Below are 15,631 nucleotides of genomic sequence, written 5' to 3'. Positions count from 1 at the left end.
GAGATGATGGCAGTTTTCAAAGCATTGAAATTTTTCCTCCCGGACCTGAGGGGCCATCATGTGTTGGTCCGTACGGACAACATATCTGTGGTCTCCTATATAAATCGCCAGGGGGGTCTGCGTTCGTGCCCATTGTGCAAGCTAGCGCACCAGATCCTCCTGTGGTCTCTGGGGAAGTTACTCTCCTTGAGAGCAATCTTTATTCCGGGGGCCCAGAATATAGGAGCTGACATCCTGTCAAGACAGGGGCTGAGGCCAGGGGAATGGAGACTTCACCCCGAGGTGGTGAAGCTCATTTGGGAGATTTACGGCCAGGCGGAAGTGGATCTGTTTGCGTCTCAGAATACGACGCACTGTCCACTCTGGTTCTCGTTGACACATCCAGCTCCTCTGGGACTGGATGCCATGGTACAGACGTGACGAGAAGGCGTCTGTACGCATTTCCCCCAGTTGTTCTGCTCCAGGGAGTTCTGGAGAAAGTTCGCCGGGAGGGGATAAGTCTACTGCTAGTAGCTCCTTACTGGCCGAGCCGGATTTGGTTCTCGAACCTCGTAGCACTGCTCGATGGCTCACCCTGGAAGATTCCGATCAGGAGGGATCTTCTATCTCAGGCGGAGGGCTCAATATTTCACCCCCGCCCAGAAGTGTGGAACCTGTGGGTTTGGCCGCTGAGGGGGCCGAGCTCATAGAGTCTGGTCTCTCTACCGAGGTAGTGGAGACCATTCTTAGCTCCAGAGCTTCGTCCACGAGGAGACTATATGCCCTGAAGTGGAGGTTGTTCACTTCTTGGTGTCAAGCTCGACAATTAGATCCAGTCAACTGCCCTGTTGGTTCAGTGCTAGATTCTCTACAAGAGCGTTTCTCTTCTGGGTTGTCCCCTGCTACACTAAAGGTGTATGTGTCATCTGTCTCAGCTTACCATGCCCATGTGGATGGTATTACTGTGGGGAGGAACCCGTTGGTAACTCGTTTCCTTCGTGGCACTAGGAGGCTGAGGCCTGCGGTGCGCACTAGAGTTCCTACTTGGGATTTGGCTATAGTGTTGGAAGGTTTATCTGCGGCTCCGTTCGAGCCACTTGACATCATCTCAGAAAAGTTTCTGACTCTGAAAACCATCTTCCTTTTTGCCATCTCTTCTATTAAAAGAGTAGGAGACCTTCAGGCCTTATCAATATCCCCTTCGTGCTTGGAGTTTGCACCAGGGATGGTTAAAGCTTTCCTTTACCCTAGATTAGGGTATGTTCCGATGGTGTTAACCAATGTTCCACGGCCTATTGTGCTGCAAGCTCTCTGTCCTCCTCCATTTGTTAATCCAGACCAGGAAAGATTGAACCTTGTATGTCCAGTGCGAGCACTGGATGCTTATGTCCACAGAGCTACCCTGTGGAGGAAAGCGGATCAATTGTTTGTTTGTTTTGGACCTCAGAACAGGGGTCTCCCTGTGTCCAAACATACAATGAGCAAGTGGATAGTCGAGGCTATCTCACTGGCTTATGGGTCTTCTGGTCAGCAGTGTCCCTTAGCTGTCAAAGCCCACTCTACTAGGAGTATGGCGGCCTCTAAGGCCTTGGTATCGGGGGTTTCCCTCAAAGAAGTCTGCGATGCGGCCGGTTGGTCCTCTCCTCTTACGTTTGTGAGATACTATGATCTTGACCTGGAATGTGCTCCTGTTTTGAATGTGCCACAGTTTCACACGACAGGCATTTGGTATTATGGCATTTTGGTATTTCGTTCCCAGAGCTGTCCCTAGTGGACGCAGTGTGAAGTTCCCTCGAAAGGGAACGTCTCAGGTTATGGCTATAACCATAGTTCCTTGAGAAGGGAACGAAACACTGCGTCCCTTTGCCATACTCCCTGCATCCCTGTGATCCCTTGCTTCGGCAGTTTAGCTGAAGTGCGATCGGACCGGATGTATATTTATCCTTTCCTGGACGTGACGTCACCCGCCCGTGACGCTCACTCTCGCCATTGGCTGAGTTGACATACGTGCATCAGACGCTATCACGCTGTGGGCGTTCCCAGAGCTGTCCCTAGTGGACGCAGTGTTTCGTTCCCTTCTCAGGGAACTATGGTTATAGTCATAACCTGAGACGATTTCTCCATATTTGACCAAAACATGGGTTGAAACAAGTGTGAGTGTATGTTTTTTTAAAGTTTTTTTTGTCTTTTACATTTTCTTTTACTTTCTTTTAACATTCTTTAGTGTTTAATGTTGCTGTTTAAACATGAAAAAGCTCTGCAAAGCACAAAGTTATGCTGAATTCCCTGAAATGCCTTGATTCAAATGTTCTGTCTGCAATGTACACGCCACAATATTCATAATTTTAAATAATTCCCACCAAGGCACACGCAAAATAAAGGCGGCGATGCCTTGTTTAACTTGTGTTAGTACTGTGTTATCGCCATGTCCAAAAGATATGGCTGCGTCCGAAATTGATACTTTGAAGTAATTACTTCACGGCCGCTAAGAAAGTATGTTCTATATAGCATGAATGTGTGTAGTATGAATGTAATCTGGACGTACTACATCCGCCATGCTGTCATTATCATGTGACCTCCACTGCCATTCATAAATCTTCTCCTCTGGCCTCATTGGATAGTAACGTGTCCATCGCATGCACACTTCAGAATCTTTCCTGAAGTAGTAGGTCATCCTGGGATTTTTTTGCCTACTTTATGAGTACTGTGAATTCTGACATACTACTTTTTTTGCATACTGTTTTTCACTGAAAAAAAAAACAAGTAGTAAAATTTACTTAATTTTATTGTTAGGTTTTTTGCACGCATATTTTTTTACGTTCATTTCACATATGGAATTAACTAAGTTAAGTAAAATTAACAAAGAAAATAAGTTTACTTAAGTCATTTTACCTTAAGTAAAATATGTCAGTAAAAGGTAATTTATACTTAGTTGAAGTTTACTTTGTTACTTTTTACTCAAACAATATAACATTAAATTAAGCCATGTTTTTAAAGTGTATGTTTTACTTAGAAACATCAAAGTAAATAACACAATAGACAAGACACCATATCTACGAAATAGTAACGTGGCACCTGTCCTGAAGACCTCAAATTTGGTACACAATATACAGTGACGGTAATATTCGATGGATCGTTTGAGAGTATGAATGTGTCATTTTGAGTAGAAAATTAACTCCAAATGTCACAAAATGGTTAGCATTTGGTCAAATGGTTGACAAAAAGTTAGTAAATCTAACAACAAAAGCAGGAAAACAGTGAAAAATCAACCTAATTTATTATTCAAGCCCCAGTGCATGATATGAACACCAGTATCAGAAAAGTGTTTTACATAGTTTTATAACGTTGATATTTACGCTTTATTTTCTACAAGCTTAAATTGAGTACTAAAATAGAATTTGCTTCGTTTAAAAATTGTTTTTTGTCTGAACCTACTTTTTCATGTAGAAATTACATTTGTTTTTCTGTAGTAGATTTACTTCAACACAGAACCATTTTTTTCAGTGCATACTACATAGTAGGGAAGTATGCGATTGGTTGACCAATCACAACACACCGATCCAGCCGACAAATCAGAGCACATTATGCTTTTCGGAAGGAGGGGCTTTAGAGAGACAGGAACTAAACAGACTGGGAAGATAGGTGTAAAATATATGGAAAAATAAGGAATGTTTTTGAACATTTCAAGCATGAAAACCTATTCTAGTAGAGCCCAAAACAAAACCAAGGCTTTGTAAAAGGGCATAATAGGTCCTCTGTAAGAATGTCTGTGACTGTTCTTGCAATCATGTAAGATGCTTTTGCTAAAATGAAATAGCTAAATGTAAAATAAAAAATATTTAACAATATTATTGTGAAATTAATTTAATGTATACTTCTGCGTCCTTGTCCGCGTTGACGTTGGCTGATTTATACTTCTGCGTCGGACCTACGCCATATTGGTTCTCTTTCATAGGTTCACTTGACGCTGCGTCACTTTATGACGTAATGGGACGCTCTCTGGGTGTGCCGATTGTCTGAAGCCCTTATAGAATCACGCCAATTGATTGGCTGATGGCGCGCGTGCCGCCCCCTTTGACGTTATCACTCTTATACTGCGCGCGTGCGCGCGCCATCTGCTCCTCAGATTTCTCTGCCTTCACGAAGCGGCCATTTCATGCCCTTCGGTTTCGGTTTTTCTGGCCCAAATATCTTGGATTTCATTCGACTTTATCACCAGCACTTCAGCGTCTGCGGATAGTGGAACATTGTTCTCCTTGCGGTGAAGTACCATGGATTTTCGTCGTTGCCTGCTGCCGTGCACTCGCTTCTTCGCGAACAATGACCCCCCACAGCAAGTGTTAAATGTTTGGGGTTTTCACACGCGCGCGAGGCGGCTGAGGGGTTTTCAAAATGCAAATGTTGTGTTAATCTCCTTCTCAAAACCCTCCGCTCGAGGCTCGCGGTTTTTGTGAAAGAGTCATCCGTTTTTCCCCGTCGCGCTCCCGAGGCCGCGCAGGCCTCTCTTGGATCCGCGACCTGGGGTTCGGATATAGAGCTCGAGGAATGGAGTGCCAGCAGACGGGCCTCGCCCTTTCTCTCCCTCTCTCCCCCGAGCACGTGCGCGGGACTCCGCCCGTCGAGTTTTTCACACGACTATTTGTGTCCCAACCCGGAGGCACGCGACGCGGTTTCCTTCTGACTGGATGATGATGTCGTGTTTACCGCAGCGTCCGACTCTGAGGATTTCGGGCCTTCCTGTAATGACGACGCTCTTCCGCCTAGCGGCCAGGAAGCGCGGCGTTCAGCAACATGCGCGGAGCTCGTCGACGTAATTTCGCGCACTACGGTTTGACACCGGAAGCAGTTAAGGAGCTGCGCTAAGCCGCGGATTTGGCTTTATGAGCCACGAAGCACAGCTCGCGCCATAGGACGTTCAATGGCGGGCATGGTGGCGGCAGAGCGCCACCTGTGGCTCAACCTCACGGAAATCCGTGATAGGAAAAGGTTTTCCTACTGGACTCTCTGATTTCGCAGTCTGGGTTGTTTGGGGAGGCGGTCAACACTGTGGTTGAGAAGTAAAAAAAAAAAAAAAAAAAAAAAAAACCTAAATCTCAATCTGCTGCTTTTTAAGAAATGCCTAGGAGAGCGAATGATTCTCCTAGCCCCTCCCCCTCTCAGAGAACGCCCTTCTTATAGAAGGGAGTTTACCAGTAGGAGGACTGACCAAAGCCATCCCCCACCCACCATGGTCTGGGGAGCTTGTGGTCGTCCATTTCCCCGCCAACGTCCTCACAGACGCATCAACCCAAAGTGGCCCAGCAAACTTTCTGCTCCGGCCACTTAGAGTCGCTCCTGACCCTCCGGTCAGAAAAAGGAGAGCTTCAGCACACGTCCGAAGCTGGGTCAGACCGCGCAAGCGTCTCTGCCCGCCTCTCACCAGCTCTCCTTATCCGGCTCTGTTACTTTCGCCGCCAGCGCGCTTCGAAGTACAGAACTGGCCCGACCCTCGCCTTTTTCCGGCGCTGAAGGAAGGAGACGCCTTTTGCTTTCTCCCCTCACTTTGATTGGCTCACCATCCGCCACTCGTTCAGACGGAGACACATTCAGTCTTCTCCGGGAAACAGAGCGACCCAGTCTTCCCACTCTGGCTGTGACATCTCCCACTCCGCGCCAGGACGACACGTGCTCCCCTTCGCGGATGGCCACGCCTTCCTTAGAGGTTTAGCTCGACACCCTATCTCAGGTATGTCCACCACACCTCAACACCCCACTCCCTGTGTCACATTTCTCCCATGAGTGGAAGCTTCTGCCAGGGATATCATCCTGGGTCCTCCGCACAATTCAGTACAATTACACACCCCAGTTTTGTCGCAACCCCCCTCACTTCGACGGGGTCATTCAAACTTTAGTAAACAGCGCCTCAGAGGCTTCTGTGCTACAACAAGAACTTATTTCTCCTCAAGGGGGCGATAGAGGAGGTTACATTAGCAGAAGAGAAATGTGGCTTCTTCAGCTGCTATTTCCTGGTTCCAAAGAAGGACGGCAGATTGCGTCCCATTTTGGACCTTCGTCGTCTGAACTTCGCCCTCTACAGAGGGAAGTTCAAGATGCTAACACTCAAGGCTATTTTGTCACAGATACATGCGGAGGACTGGTTCATTACGATAGACCTGAAAGATGCATACTTCCATATTCAGGTCGTCAGACGACAGAGGAAGTTTCTCAGATTTGCCTTCGAGGGGAGGGCTTAGCAATACAAAGTCCTTCCCTTCGGCCTCGCCCTGGCACCGAGGATATTCACAAAGTGTATGGATGCTGCTCTGGCCCCGCTGAGGCTCCAGGGCATCCATATTCTCAATTACCTGAATGATTGGCTCATTCTGGCCCACTCCAGGAAGTTGGTGACTCACCACAGAGATGTCGTTCTTCGGCACGTTCAGTCTCTTGGTTTGAGAGTGAACACCGACAGGAGTGTTCTCACCCCAACTCAGCAGACCACCTTCTTAGGAGTTCATCTGGATTCCGTTCCGATGCAGGCCCGCTTGGCCCCTGCTCGGTTTTTCAGTATTATAACATGTTTGGCCCGCTTCAGGCTCGGCCATCATGTTTTCTGTGAGTACATATTGCAGGCTCCTGAATCTCATGGCCGCAGCTTCGCCGGTGCTCCCCTGGGACTGCTCCACATGAGACCCTTCCTTTGGTGGATGAAACGCTCAAGGGCTCGGTCAACAGGATCGGCCCTTCGCCTATTGAAGGTGTCACGCGGCTGCTTCCGTGCCCTATCAGTATGGCGGGACCCTATCTTTCTTCGGAAGAGGGTCAGTATGGGGGCTGTTTTCCGTTGCCAAATGGTCACGACGGACACCTCTCTAACCGGCTGGGGTGCGGTATTCAAGGGCAGACCGGCATGCGGGGTCTGGAAAGGGGAAGCTCTCTCTTGGCACATAAACTGCCTAGAGATGAGAGCTGTGTCCCTGGCCCTTCTTTCTCCCCTCCCTCATGGGACATCATGTCATTGTCAGGATGGACAACATGGCGGTGGTGTCTCATGTGAATCGCCATGGGGGATCACGGTCACGGACCCTGGACAGGCATGCGCGCCGTCTCCTCCTGTGGTCTCAGGACAAACTTCTGTCCCTGAGAGCAGTCCATGTACCCGGAGTCTTGAACCTCGCAGCGGTTTACCTGTCGAGGCAGAAGCTCAGGTCGGGAGAATGGATGCTGAACCCTCAAACTGTATCTCAGATTTGGGAGGTGTTCGGAAAAGCAGAGGTGGACCTTTTTGCCTCGAAGGAGTCGTCCCAGTGCCTACTCTGGTTCTCTCTGAGTTCCCCAGCTTCATTGGTCTTAAGGTAACCTGGCCTAGTAAAGGTTACCTTAAGACCTAGGCCGGGTTATGTGCCCAAAGTTTTGTTCCCGAAAAATCTTTTCGCTCTCAGGTTATCATTCTTCACTCCTTTCACCCCCCCTCCTTTTGACTCGGAGGAAGACGAGAAACTTCATTTGCTCTGCCCAGTTTGAGTGTTGAAGTGTTATGTGGACCGTTCTGACGGTTGGAGGAAATCTAACCAGCTCTTGGTGTGCTTCGGTACTGGCCGCCGCATCGAAGCAAAGGTTTTCCCATTGGGTGACAGAGGCTATTTCCCTGGCTTATGAGGTGCGTGGTTTACCTTCACCTCTTGATATTATAGCGCATTCTACCAGAGGTGTTCCTCTCAAGCACTTTTTAGAGGGGCTCTTTTGGAAGATATTTGTGTGGTTGGTCCTCTCCGCACACTTTTGTGAGATTCTATAGTTTGGATCTCGACATGGCTCTGGGTTCGCATGTCCTGTCTGGTGTTCTTTGAGCCAGATACGGCAGCGCTTTAGCTTGGCGTGTTTGGTATATCGTTCCCATTACGTCATAAAGTGACGCAGCGTCGAGTGAACCTATGAAAGAGAACGTCTCAGGTTTCTTGCGTAATCTATGTTCTCTGAGTAGGGAACGAGACGCTGCGTACGCTGCCAAGCTCCTCGCGCTGCTGACAGGCCTTCCTTTTCGGCAGAGAAATCTGAGGAGCAGATGGCAACGTATAAGAGTGACAACGTCAAAGGGGGCGGCACGCGCGCCATCAGCCAATCAATTGGCGTGATTCTATAAGGGTTTCAGACAATCGGCACACCCAGAGGGCGTCCCATTACGTCATAAAGTGACGCAGCGTCTCGTTCCCTACTCAGAGAACATAGGTTACGCAAGTAACCTGAGACGTTTTCATTTTATACTTCTGCGTTGTTGTCTGTGTCAATGTGCAATTCCACATGCAGACCGCTAGAGGCAGAGGTGTCCACGGGCATGTTGATGGTAACCCACAGTATCAAGGCAAAAGCCAAAGAAGAAGCAGCTTGTTTACATTTTCGGAGGGTGCGTCTCAATCAGCTCCCTCTGATCAGGACATAAGTAAATGGGCTGACTCCCTGATCAGTGCCCTGACTACTGAACTAGGGAGCTGACGCACCCGGAGTATCAGCAGCCGTCATGGTGTCAGATAGCGGCTTTTCTTGCAGCTTGAGTAATACAAATTAAGCATCTCTAGTTGATTAGTAAAGTTACATAAGAGGCGATATGGCGCTGGAATGCGTTTTTGGAATCATGCCGAGTGCTCGTGGCCGCTGTTTTCAGTATCGTTGGCTCATGCACAGACTAGCGCTTCAATCGATTGCTGTTGCGGAGACTTTATTCATTCCGCTGAAATCACAAAACGAAATGCACCCACATGTGTCCCTGTTCTTGATATACAATCACTGATTAACATCTTTGGTTTTAATGAGAAAATAAATAAACTATACACAGCGGATCTATGCATTTATTCACTAACATAAATAATCTCTGCACTACAAAATATTGTGTTATATAGCAGATATAAGGATGAAACTATCATCCCATTTCTGGACACACACACACACACACACACACACACACACACACACTCCTATCGCAGATTTTATTTATTGACCTGAGGGAAGGGTTCTTGCAGACCAATCACAGCGCTTGCGGCCCACGTAGAATTGACGCGTTGTTACATTTTTGGAGAGGTGCACGTCAGGGTATGTCGTAGGGTACGCATGCAACACAGCCTACGACGTAGCTACAGCGTATACTCGACGCAGGAGTATAAATTGGGCTTTAGGGGTTTTCTTTGTGCAGGGAAGTACTTTTACGGGACCTGATCATTCAGCCTTGAGACGATGCAGCTGTGGTTGTTGGCAAACACAGCAGCTTCAGTGTGGCTTCCTCTTCCAGACAAAGCTTTCTTTGCCCACCTACATACCGTTAAATCGCCCATGTTACTTAGTTTCAGCTATAGCAATAAATGAAGCTCAGTGCATATTCTTGATTTTATGATACCCATGGAAATGTTACACTTAGACATTTTGGCTCTTACAGTTGTTAACGATACATTTGTTTCACTGTATAAGATAGACTGCTGGTTTTCCTGAAGTGCTAATGTGTCTCTGAGCGCTTCATAATTAACTTAATTTCCTTTTTTAACTTATTGTGGCTTTCCCTCATCATGTTTCTCTATTTAGTGATGAAGTGTGTGATCAGAATGTAAAGTATTCTTTACAGTTACTCCTTTCTCTCCCTTTCTTGTTGCTTTTGGCCTCTTGAATGTAGTCTGGACTTGATGTTGTCTGAGCTCAGGGAACGAGAATGTGAATATATGTGGATAGGTAAAGCTTGGTGCATTCAATTCTTGGTCTCCCGTGTTAAACTCCTAGATAAGAATGTTTGTTCCTGTTTAAGCCAAAGATCAGCACGTTTAGTTGCTTGTGTCTGTGCCGTTTGATGCTATTCATCCCTACACTTTTGTCCTCATTCAGTTTTTTTTCATACAGGCAAAAAGCAGCAAAATCAGGATGGGTGGCCAGTGACAGTGTGGGAAGTCCAGCACTGGAAGATGCTTGGAAAAAGCGAAGTCATTTACAGGCGCAAATGGAACAATGTATAAATACACTACTGTTTAAATTATTATTTTTTTTTTAAGAAATATTTTATTTTCACCAAGGCTACAAACAGTGTTGGGTACGTTACTCTAAAAAAAGTAATTAATTAGCTACTAATTAATTTTTCAACTGTGTAATCAGATTTCTAATTACTCTCGCAACCAGTCGAACAATACAAGGATCGACATGAAACTGCTCTTTTAATTCTTTCAAATAAACAATATAAAATTGCATAAATTATTCTTGAGCTGACCAAAGTATTTAAAGGGAGAAAGTTACATTAAAAACATACATTTTAACATTAGAGGTTGAATTTTCATGTATTGTTTTATATAGAATTGTTTTATGTGACCCTGGACCACAAAGTCAAAATGGTCAATTTTTTTAAAAATACAACTATACAAAAGATATAAAGATACAAAAAGATACAACTATTTAAAAAATCTGGAAACCTTTGAAGTTATCCAAATGAAGTCCTTATCAATGCATATTACTACTACTACATTTTTTATATACGGTAGAACATTTACTTAGATTAGATCTTTGCTTAATATCTTAATGATTTTTGGCATAAAAGAAAAGTTGCTAATTTGACCTATACAAATATACCCGTGCAATTTATGACTGGTTTTGTGGTCCAGGGTCACATAGTCTACTACAGTATTTGATGTAATTACAAGTAAGAAAAATTTTGTAATCCATTACTTTTTCAAGGGAAAAGTGATTACATTACAGTAAACAATTACTTTGTAATGTATTACATCCAACAACTTATTTGATGAAAAAAATTAGTAAAAACAGTAATATTGTAAAATAAATTTAAAAAAAGTTTGCTATTTCATTGTATTATTTTGATGGCAAAGCTGTCGCACGATCCTTCAGAAATCATTGTAATATGCTGATTTGGTGCTCAAGAAAGATTTATTATTATCATCAATTCTGAAAACAGTTGCTGCTAAATATTTTTATGCAAACTGTGATATTTTTTTAACCAGGATTCTTTGATGAATAGAGAGTTCAAACAAACATCATTTATTTGAAATAAAAATACAATCCTGTAAAATTGCTGCAAATGCAACTACTTCTGTAGCTTCTGAACTACCCAATATTTAAAACAAAAATAGAAACTGATTGATCTTATGATGCATTTTGAAACAACTTGCTTAAACTATATTAAAATGTTTAAAACAAATATTGGTGTATGGCTGCATTGATTAAATATAAAATGTTCTTTAAAATATTTCAAAAAAGAAGAGGCATATTTTAATTAGAATGAGAAAGTTTAGGGAGAACTTGCAGTCATGTCAACCTGTCCACCTCTAACTCCCTCAGGGCCGAGCTAGTATTAGGAGCAGGAAGTTGTAAAAATCACACGGTAGTGCTCTCCAGACAAAAGAGGATCCGCTACTGTGTGCTCAATCGGTGTTCCCACAGTCACCAGCAGAATCTCTTTACAGTCTGTCCCAATTTACCACATCCCTCACAATTCACAGGAGCAGACGTTTTTTTTCCTTTACTGTAATTTCACCTATTGCCAGGGCTTTACTGCAGACGTCACCCATTGAGTTATTGGCAGACTCAGACAAGGCACTGCTAATGTCTCTAATGATAAGCATCCAAAGTGTTGGTTTTTACACCCCTAAACATGCATAGATGTGTTACGTTCACCCATATTAATGATACATTTGTACTATGTATGCAAATTATTATTATTTTACAAATACCATACTTTTAAATGCATTCTGTCTAAAATAATGTTCTGATTTTCCTTGCAAATAAAAAAATATTTGAATAATTCATCCATATGAAAACAACAACCCTGTAATTTTTACCTCACAGAAATTGTTTTGGTAGCTACAAATAAATTTGAATGTATAGATGCAGCTCATGTTCTTATAAGGGTTATCATAACACAAGCCAGACAAGGTTAATTTACACTGAGGCACAGATTGAAAAGCCTTTCAACTAGAATTCACCTGTAGCAGGTGGTGGTAAAATAAGCCAACACACCTGGATATGGATATGTTCACCTTCTAACTGCTTAATTCCTAATTTCTAGTGGAGTGTGTTGAAAGCTGTGGTGTCTGTCTGTGTTTGGTTGTGTGTATGTTTTTTTTTCTTTTTTTTCTTAAAGTCAACTAGTGCCATAAGTTCATAGACAATGGTAGCAGTGTATTAAACAGTAAATTAATATATACACTGTAAACACATTTTTGAGAGAACTTCCCAGGCAGAAATCCAACACTACTTTGTGTAACTTTGTTTTTTCAATTAAAATATTGTTTTGGTAGCTGTATATAGACTTTTAGGACACATGTTTGTAAAGGAATAATCATCTAATAAAGCAAATATATCCCGGAGATAATTTTAAACAGTTGAACATACTGCAGGCCTCAACACTTGAAACACAAACCTCAAGAATGGTGACAATCAAATGTAAAAAGATGAGCTCTTTACATCACAGCAAATAACTATATATATATATATATATATATATATATATATATATATATATATATATATATATATATATATATATATATATATATATATATATATATATATATATAATATAAATGAAGTCAGCAAACAGCAAAATAATAATCCTTTAACAGTAAACACACCAATGCATGCTGGGAACTCACAAACCCTTAACATTTCAGCAATATGAAATTCTTTGTTCAGACAACTGTGTTTGACTGGGAAAATATTTGGAGGAATTCTCTTGGTCCCACATTTATGTAGGTTCAAAAAAGTTTCTTAGTATTTGAGACTCGAAAGGTTTCGTAAACCGGAACATATGTGAATTTTTTTTTACAGTGTTATAGACACTACCGTTCAAAACTTTGGGGTTGGTGGGATTTATATGCTTGCTGAGGCTGCATTTATTTAACCAAAAATAGAGTAAAAACAGACAGTAATATTATGAAATATTGTATTTTAAAATTTATATTTGTATATATTTTTAAATGTAATTTATTCCTGTGATGGTAATGCTGAATTTTCAGCATCATTACTCCAGTCTTCAGTGCATGATCCTTTAGAAATCCTTATAATATGATTTGCTGTTCCAGATACATTTCTTATTTTTATGAAAACAGTTGTGCTGCTTAATATTTTTTTGGAAACATGATTTTCATGAAAACGTTCATAAGAACAGCATTTAAAAAATATATAAATCTTTTGTAACAATATAAATGTCTTTATTGACACTTTGATCAATTTAATGCGTCCTTGCTGAGTTTTTCTTTCAAAAAATAATTCTTACTGACACCGAACTTTATGTATACAATTATGTATATTCATAAATTCAAAACAGTCAGTGTGGCCTAAGTCCATTTTTGCTGCCACTGTATGTCATTTTATGCATTAATTCAGGCTTTTTACTAAGACACTTGCAGACATTATATATTAAAGCAAGATCTGTGAGGCTCTGGAGTCTCAGACACCCCTGTCCACCTGTTGATGTTTTGTCTGGTAACAGGCCGTTTGATTTTAGATTTTCAAGATCATAATTCAGCAGGTTGTGTCTAGCAAGGAGTATAATGACAGGAGCTTTGTGTCTGTAAGTTGATAAGTAGTCTTTAAGATTACAGTGCTGTTTGGTCAACAGGTTGGTGTTAAACCATGACAAAAGTATTGGTGTGAATTACAAGAGCCGTTTCCAGCTATGAAGGCTTGAGGATGCTAATGAGTAGAGCAAAATTGTTTTCTGTTCGTGCATAGACTTAATTATTATACATTTTTTTATTAAGAAAAAGGCAGAAATACATAAAGTAAAATGTTTACATAAATATTTTTAATAGTCATTTTTGTCATATATATTCTTGCAAAGCATATATGTACACAATGTTCAGGTGCAAAAATATCAATAGATGAAAAATGTTGAACAAACTTCGAAAGATCAACTATTTTAAGAAATAAACAAAACTTAACTATATTACAGTAAGATAAACAAACAAGAAAATTGTTCTTGACAAGTGACATTATCTAGATTCTGAATAACTGTACAGATGCATAAATACAAAACAGTCTTAAACTTTCATTGTATGGGCAATTTTTTCACCAAATATATTCATTTGTATCCCTCAGTAGAAATAAAGGAATGTAGACTTAGATCAACACGAGAGTGAGTAAACAATGAACTATCCCATTTATCATGGTAAATGCACCTCTATCCTATTATCCTGAAGCACTTCCGAAGGTTTTGGGCTGCGTGCCTGTCCTGACTCCCCCTCTAGGTTTAAGCAGGTGGTCCGGTCTCCAGTGCAGGCAATGGTGACAGTGGCATCCTGCGGGATGGTGCATTGTCTGGACAGGGGAATAGAGAGCCGGCTGTGGAAGACCACCTAGCCAGGGGTAGGTTGAGGGAGGGAGGTGCAAAGTGTCCACTGGCCTTGTGGTGGCGCTGTAGGGGTTTGAAAAACTGGAGAGGCTACCCATGCCAAGATGTGAGTATAGATGAAGGGGTAAGCGGGGAAGCAGTGGGTAGGGGAGTCCAGCAGCCGCCTGACTCACCATGAAGGCACACAGGTTTGGGTCCAGTGGGTTAGGCCAGTGCAAACTGTGACGCTGCCTCTTGTCCTTCATCCTCCTGTTCTGGAACCAGACCTATAATGAAATGGGGTGATAAAGGGTCTTAGTGAAGGACACAGCATGTTGGTGGGATTAGGTAATGGTAGATGTAACACAATTTTCGGTTTCAGCAGGGATTGAGATCTGGTGTCTGATTTTATGGCTTCTTGGCTTGTCTGTAACCCTCAGTCTCACAAACAATCCTCTCTTAAATTAACTCAAAATTAAAAATGGTCTTCAGTAGACTTTCGTGGATTGCAGAAGTTAGTCTAAACTTAATTCTTAAATAAACACTTATTAATTGCAAACTTTTAATGCTATTTAAATGCTGCCTGTTGGGCCAGAGATTGAGTGTGGCATGAGAGGGTCTGCTCTGTGAATTACCTTTATTGTGGTCTCGGGCAAGTTAAGTGCTGCCGCTAGTTCGCATCTTCTGGGCCGAGACACGTAACTTTCTTTGCAGTATTCTTGCTCAAGACGGGTCAGCTGTTCCCTCGTGAAAGCAGTCCGGTGCCGCCGACTCTGGTCTATTCCATTCAGAAGTGAAATACGAGGGCACTCTTCCTCTCCTTGATCACTGTCAGCATGAGCAACAGTAGACACTGGCGACTCCCTGCCCTCTGCTACTGAAAGTGTACTTCACATTAGGCATTCGTTTAAATATGCGTACATCACATTTACAATCAGAAAGAATGGATTTTCATTAAAGTTAAGTTAATTTTCTAGGCTAATTAAATGAACTCGCTACATAGATCTTTATTTTGTACAGCAGGCCTGTATAGCCTACTTGACTGTAATGTAAACGACATGAAAAACTGTGTAGGCTACGTTCCTCTCAGCTTGCTGTTGAAATATGGATTTTGTAGGCTACTTACGCATTTTAACGTTGATATCACGTCCGAGATCCAGATATTCCCCAAATGGATTTTCACAAACTTCTCATAGTCCTCAAAACAGTCCCAGACCAGGCCCTACCCCAAAAAAGGAATTATCTATCGTCACCGCTTGTCTTCCAAGCCAAGTTCGTTTATGAAGGGAAAGATGAGTTGTTTTTGTAGTCGCTGTCTACCCCCCCTCCTCCCTCACCTCTGCATCTTTCAGGTCGTCCCAT

At 42.7% G+C, this 15,631-nt stretch overlaps 1 protein-coding gene across 1 annotated transcript; it reads right to left on the bottom strand.

Moving 5' to 3' along the window:
- Positions 1-14,127: 14,127 nt before the first annotated feature.
- eve1 (even-skipped-like1) lies at positions 14,128-15,631 on the bottom strand (the record flags this gene model as incomplete). Its single annotated transcript, XM_079810463.1, has 3 exons — positions 14,128-14,556; positions 14,905-15,146; positions 15,607-15,631. The coding sequence occupies 3 exons, from the start codon at positions 15,629-15,631 to the stop codon at positions 14,128-14,130; spliced, it is 696 nt and encodes a 231-aa protein (XP_079666589.1).

This window comes from Gobio gobio, assembly GCF_949357685.1.
Source record: "Gobio gobio genome assembly, chromosome: 1".
Lineage (NCBI taxonomy): Eukaryota > Metazoa > Chordata > Actinopteri > Cypriniformes > Gobionidae > Gobio > Gobio gobio.
Note: the sequence above shows the minus strand (reverse complement) of the source record. Positions and strands in the feature narration are given on the sequence as shown.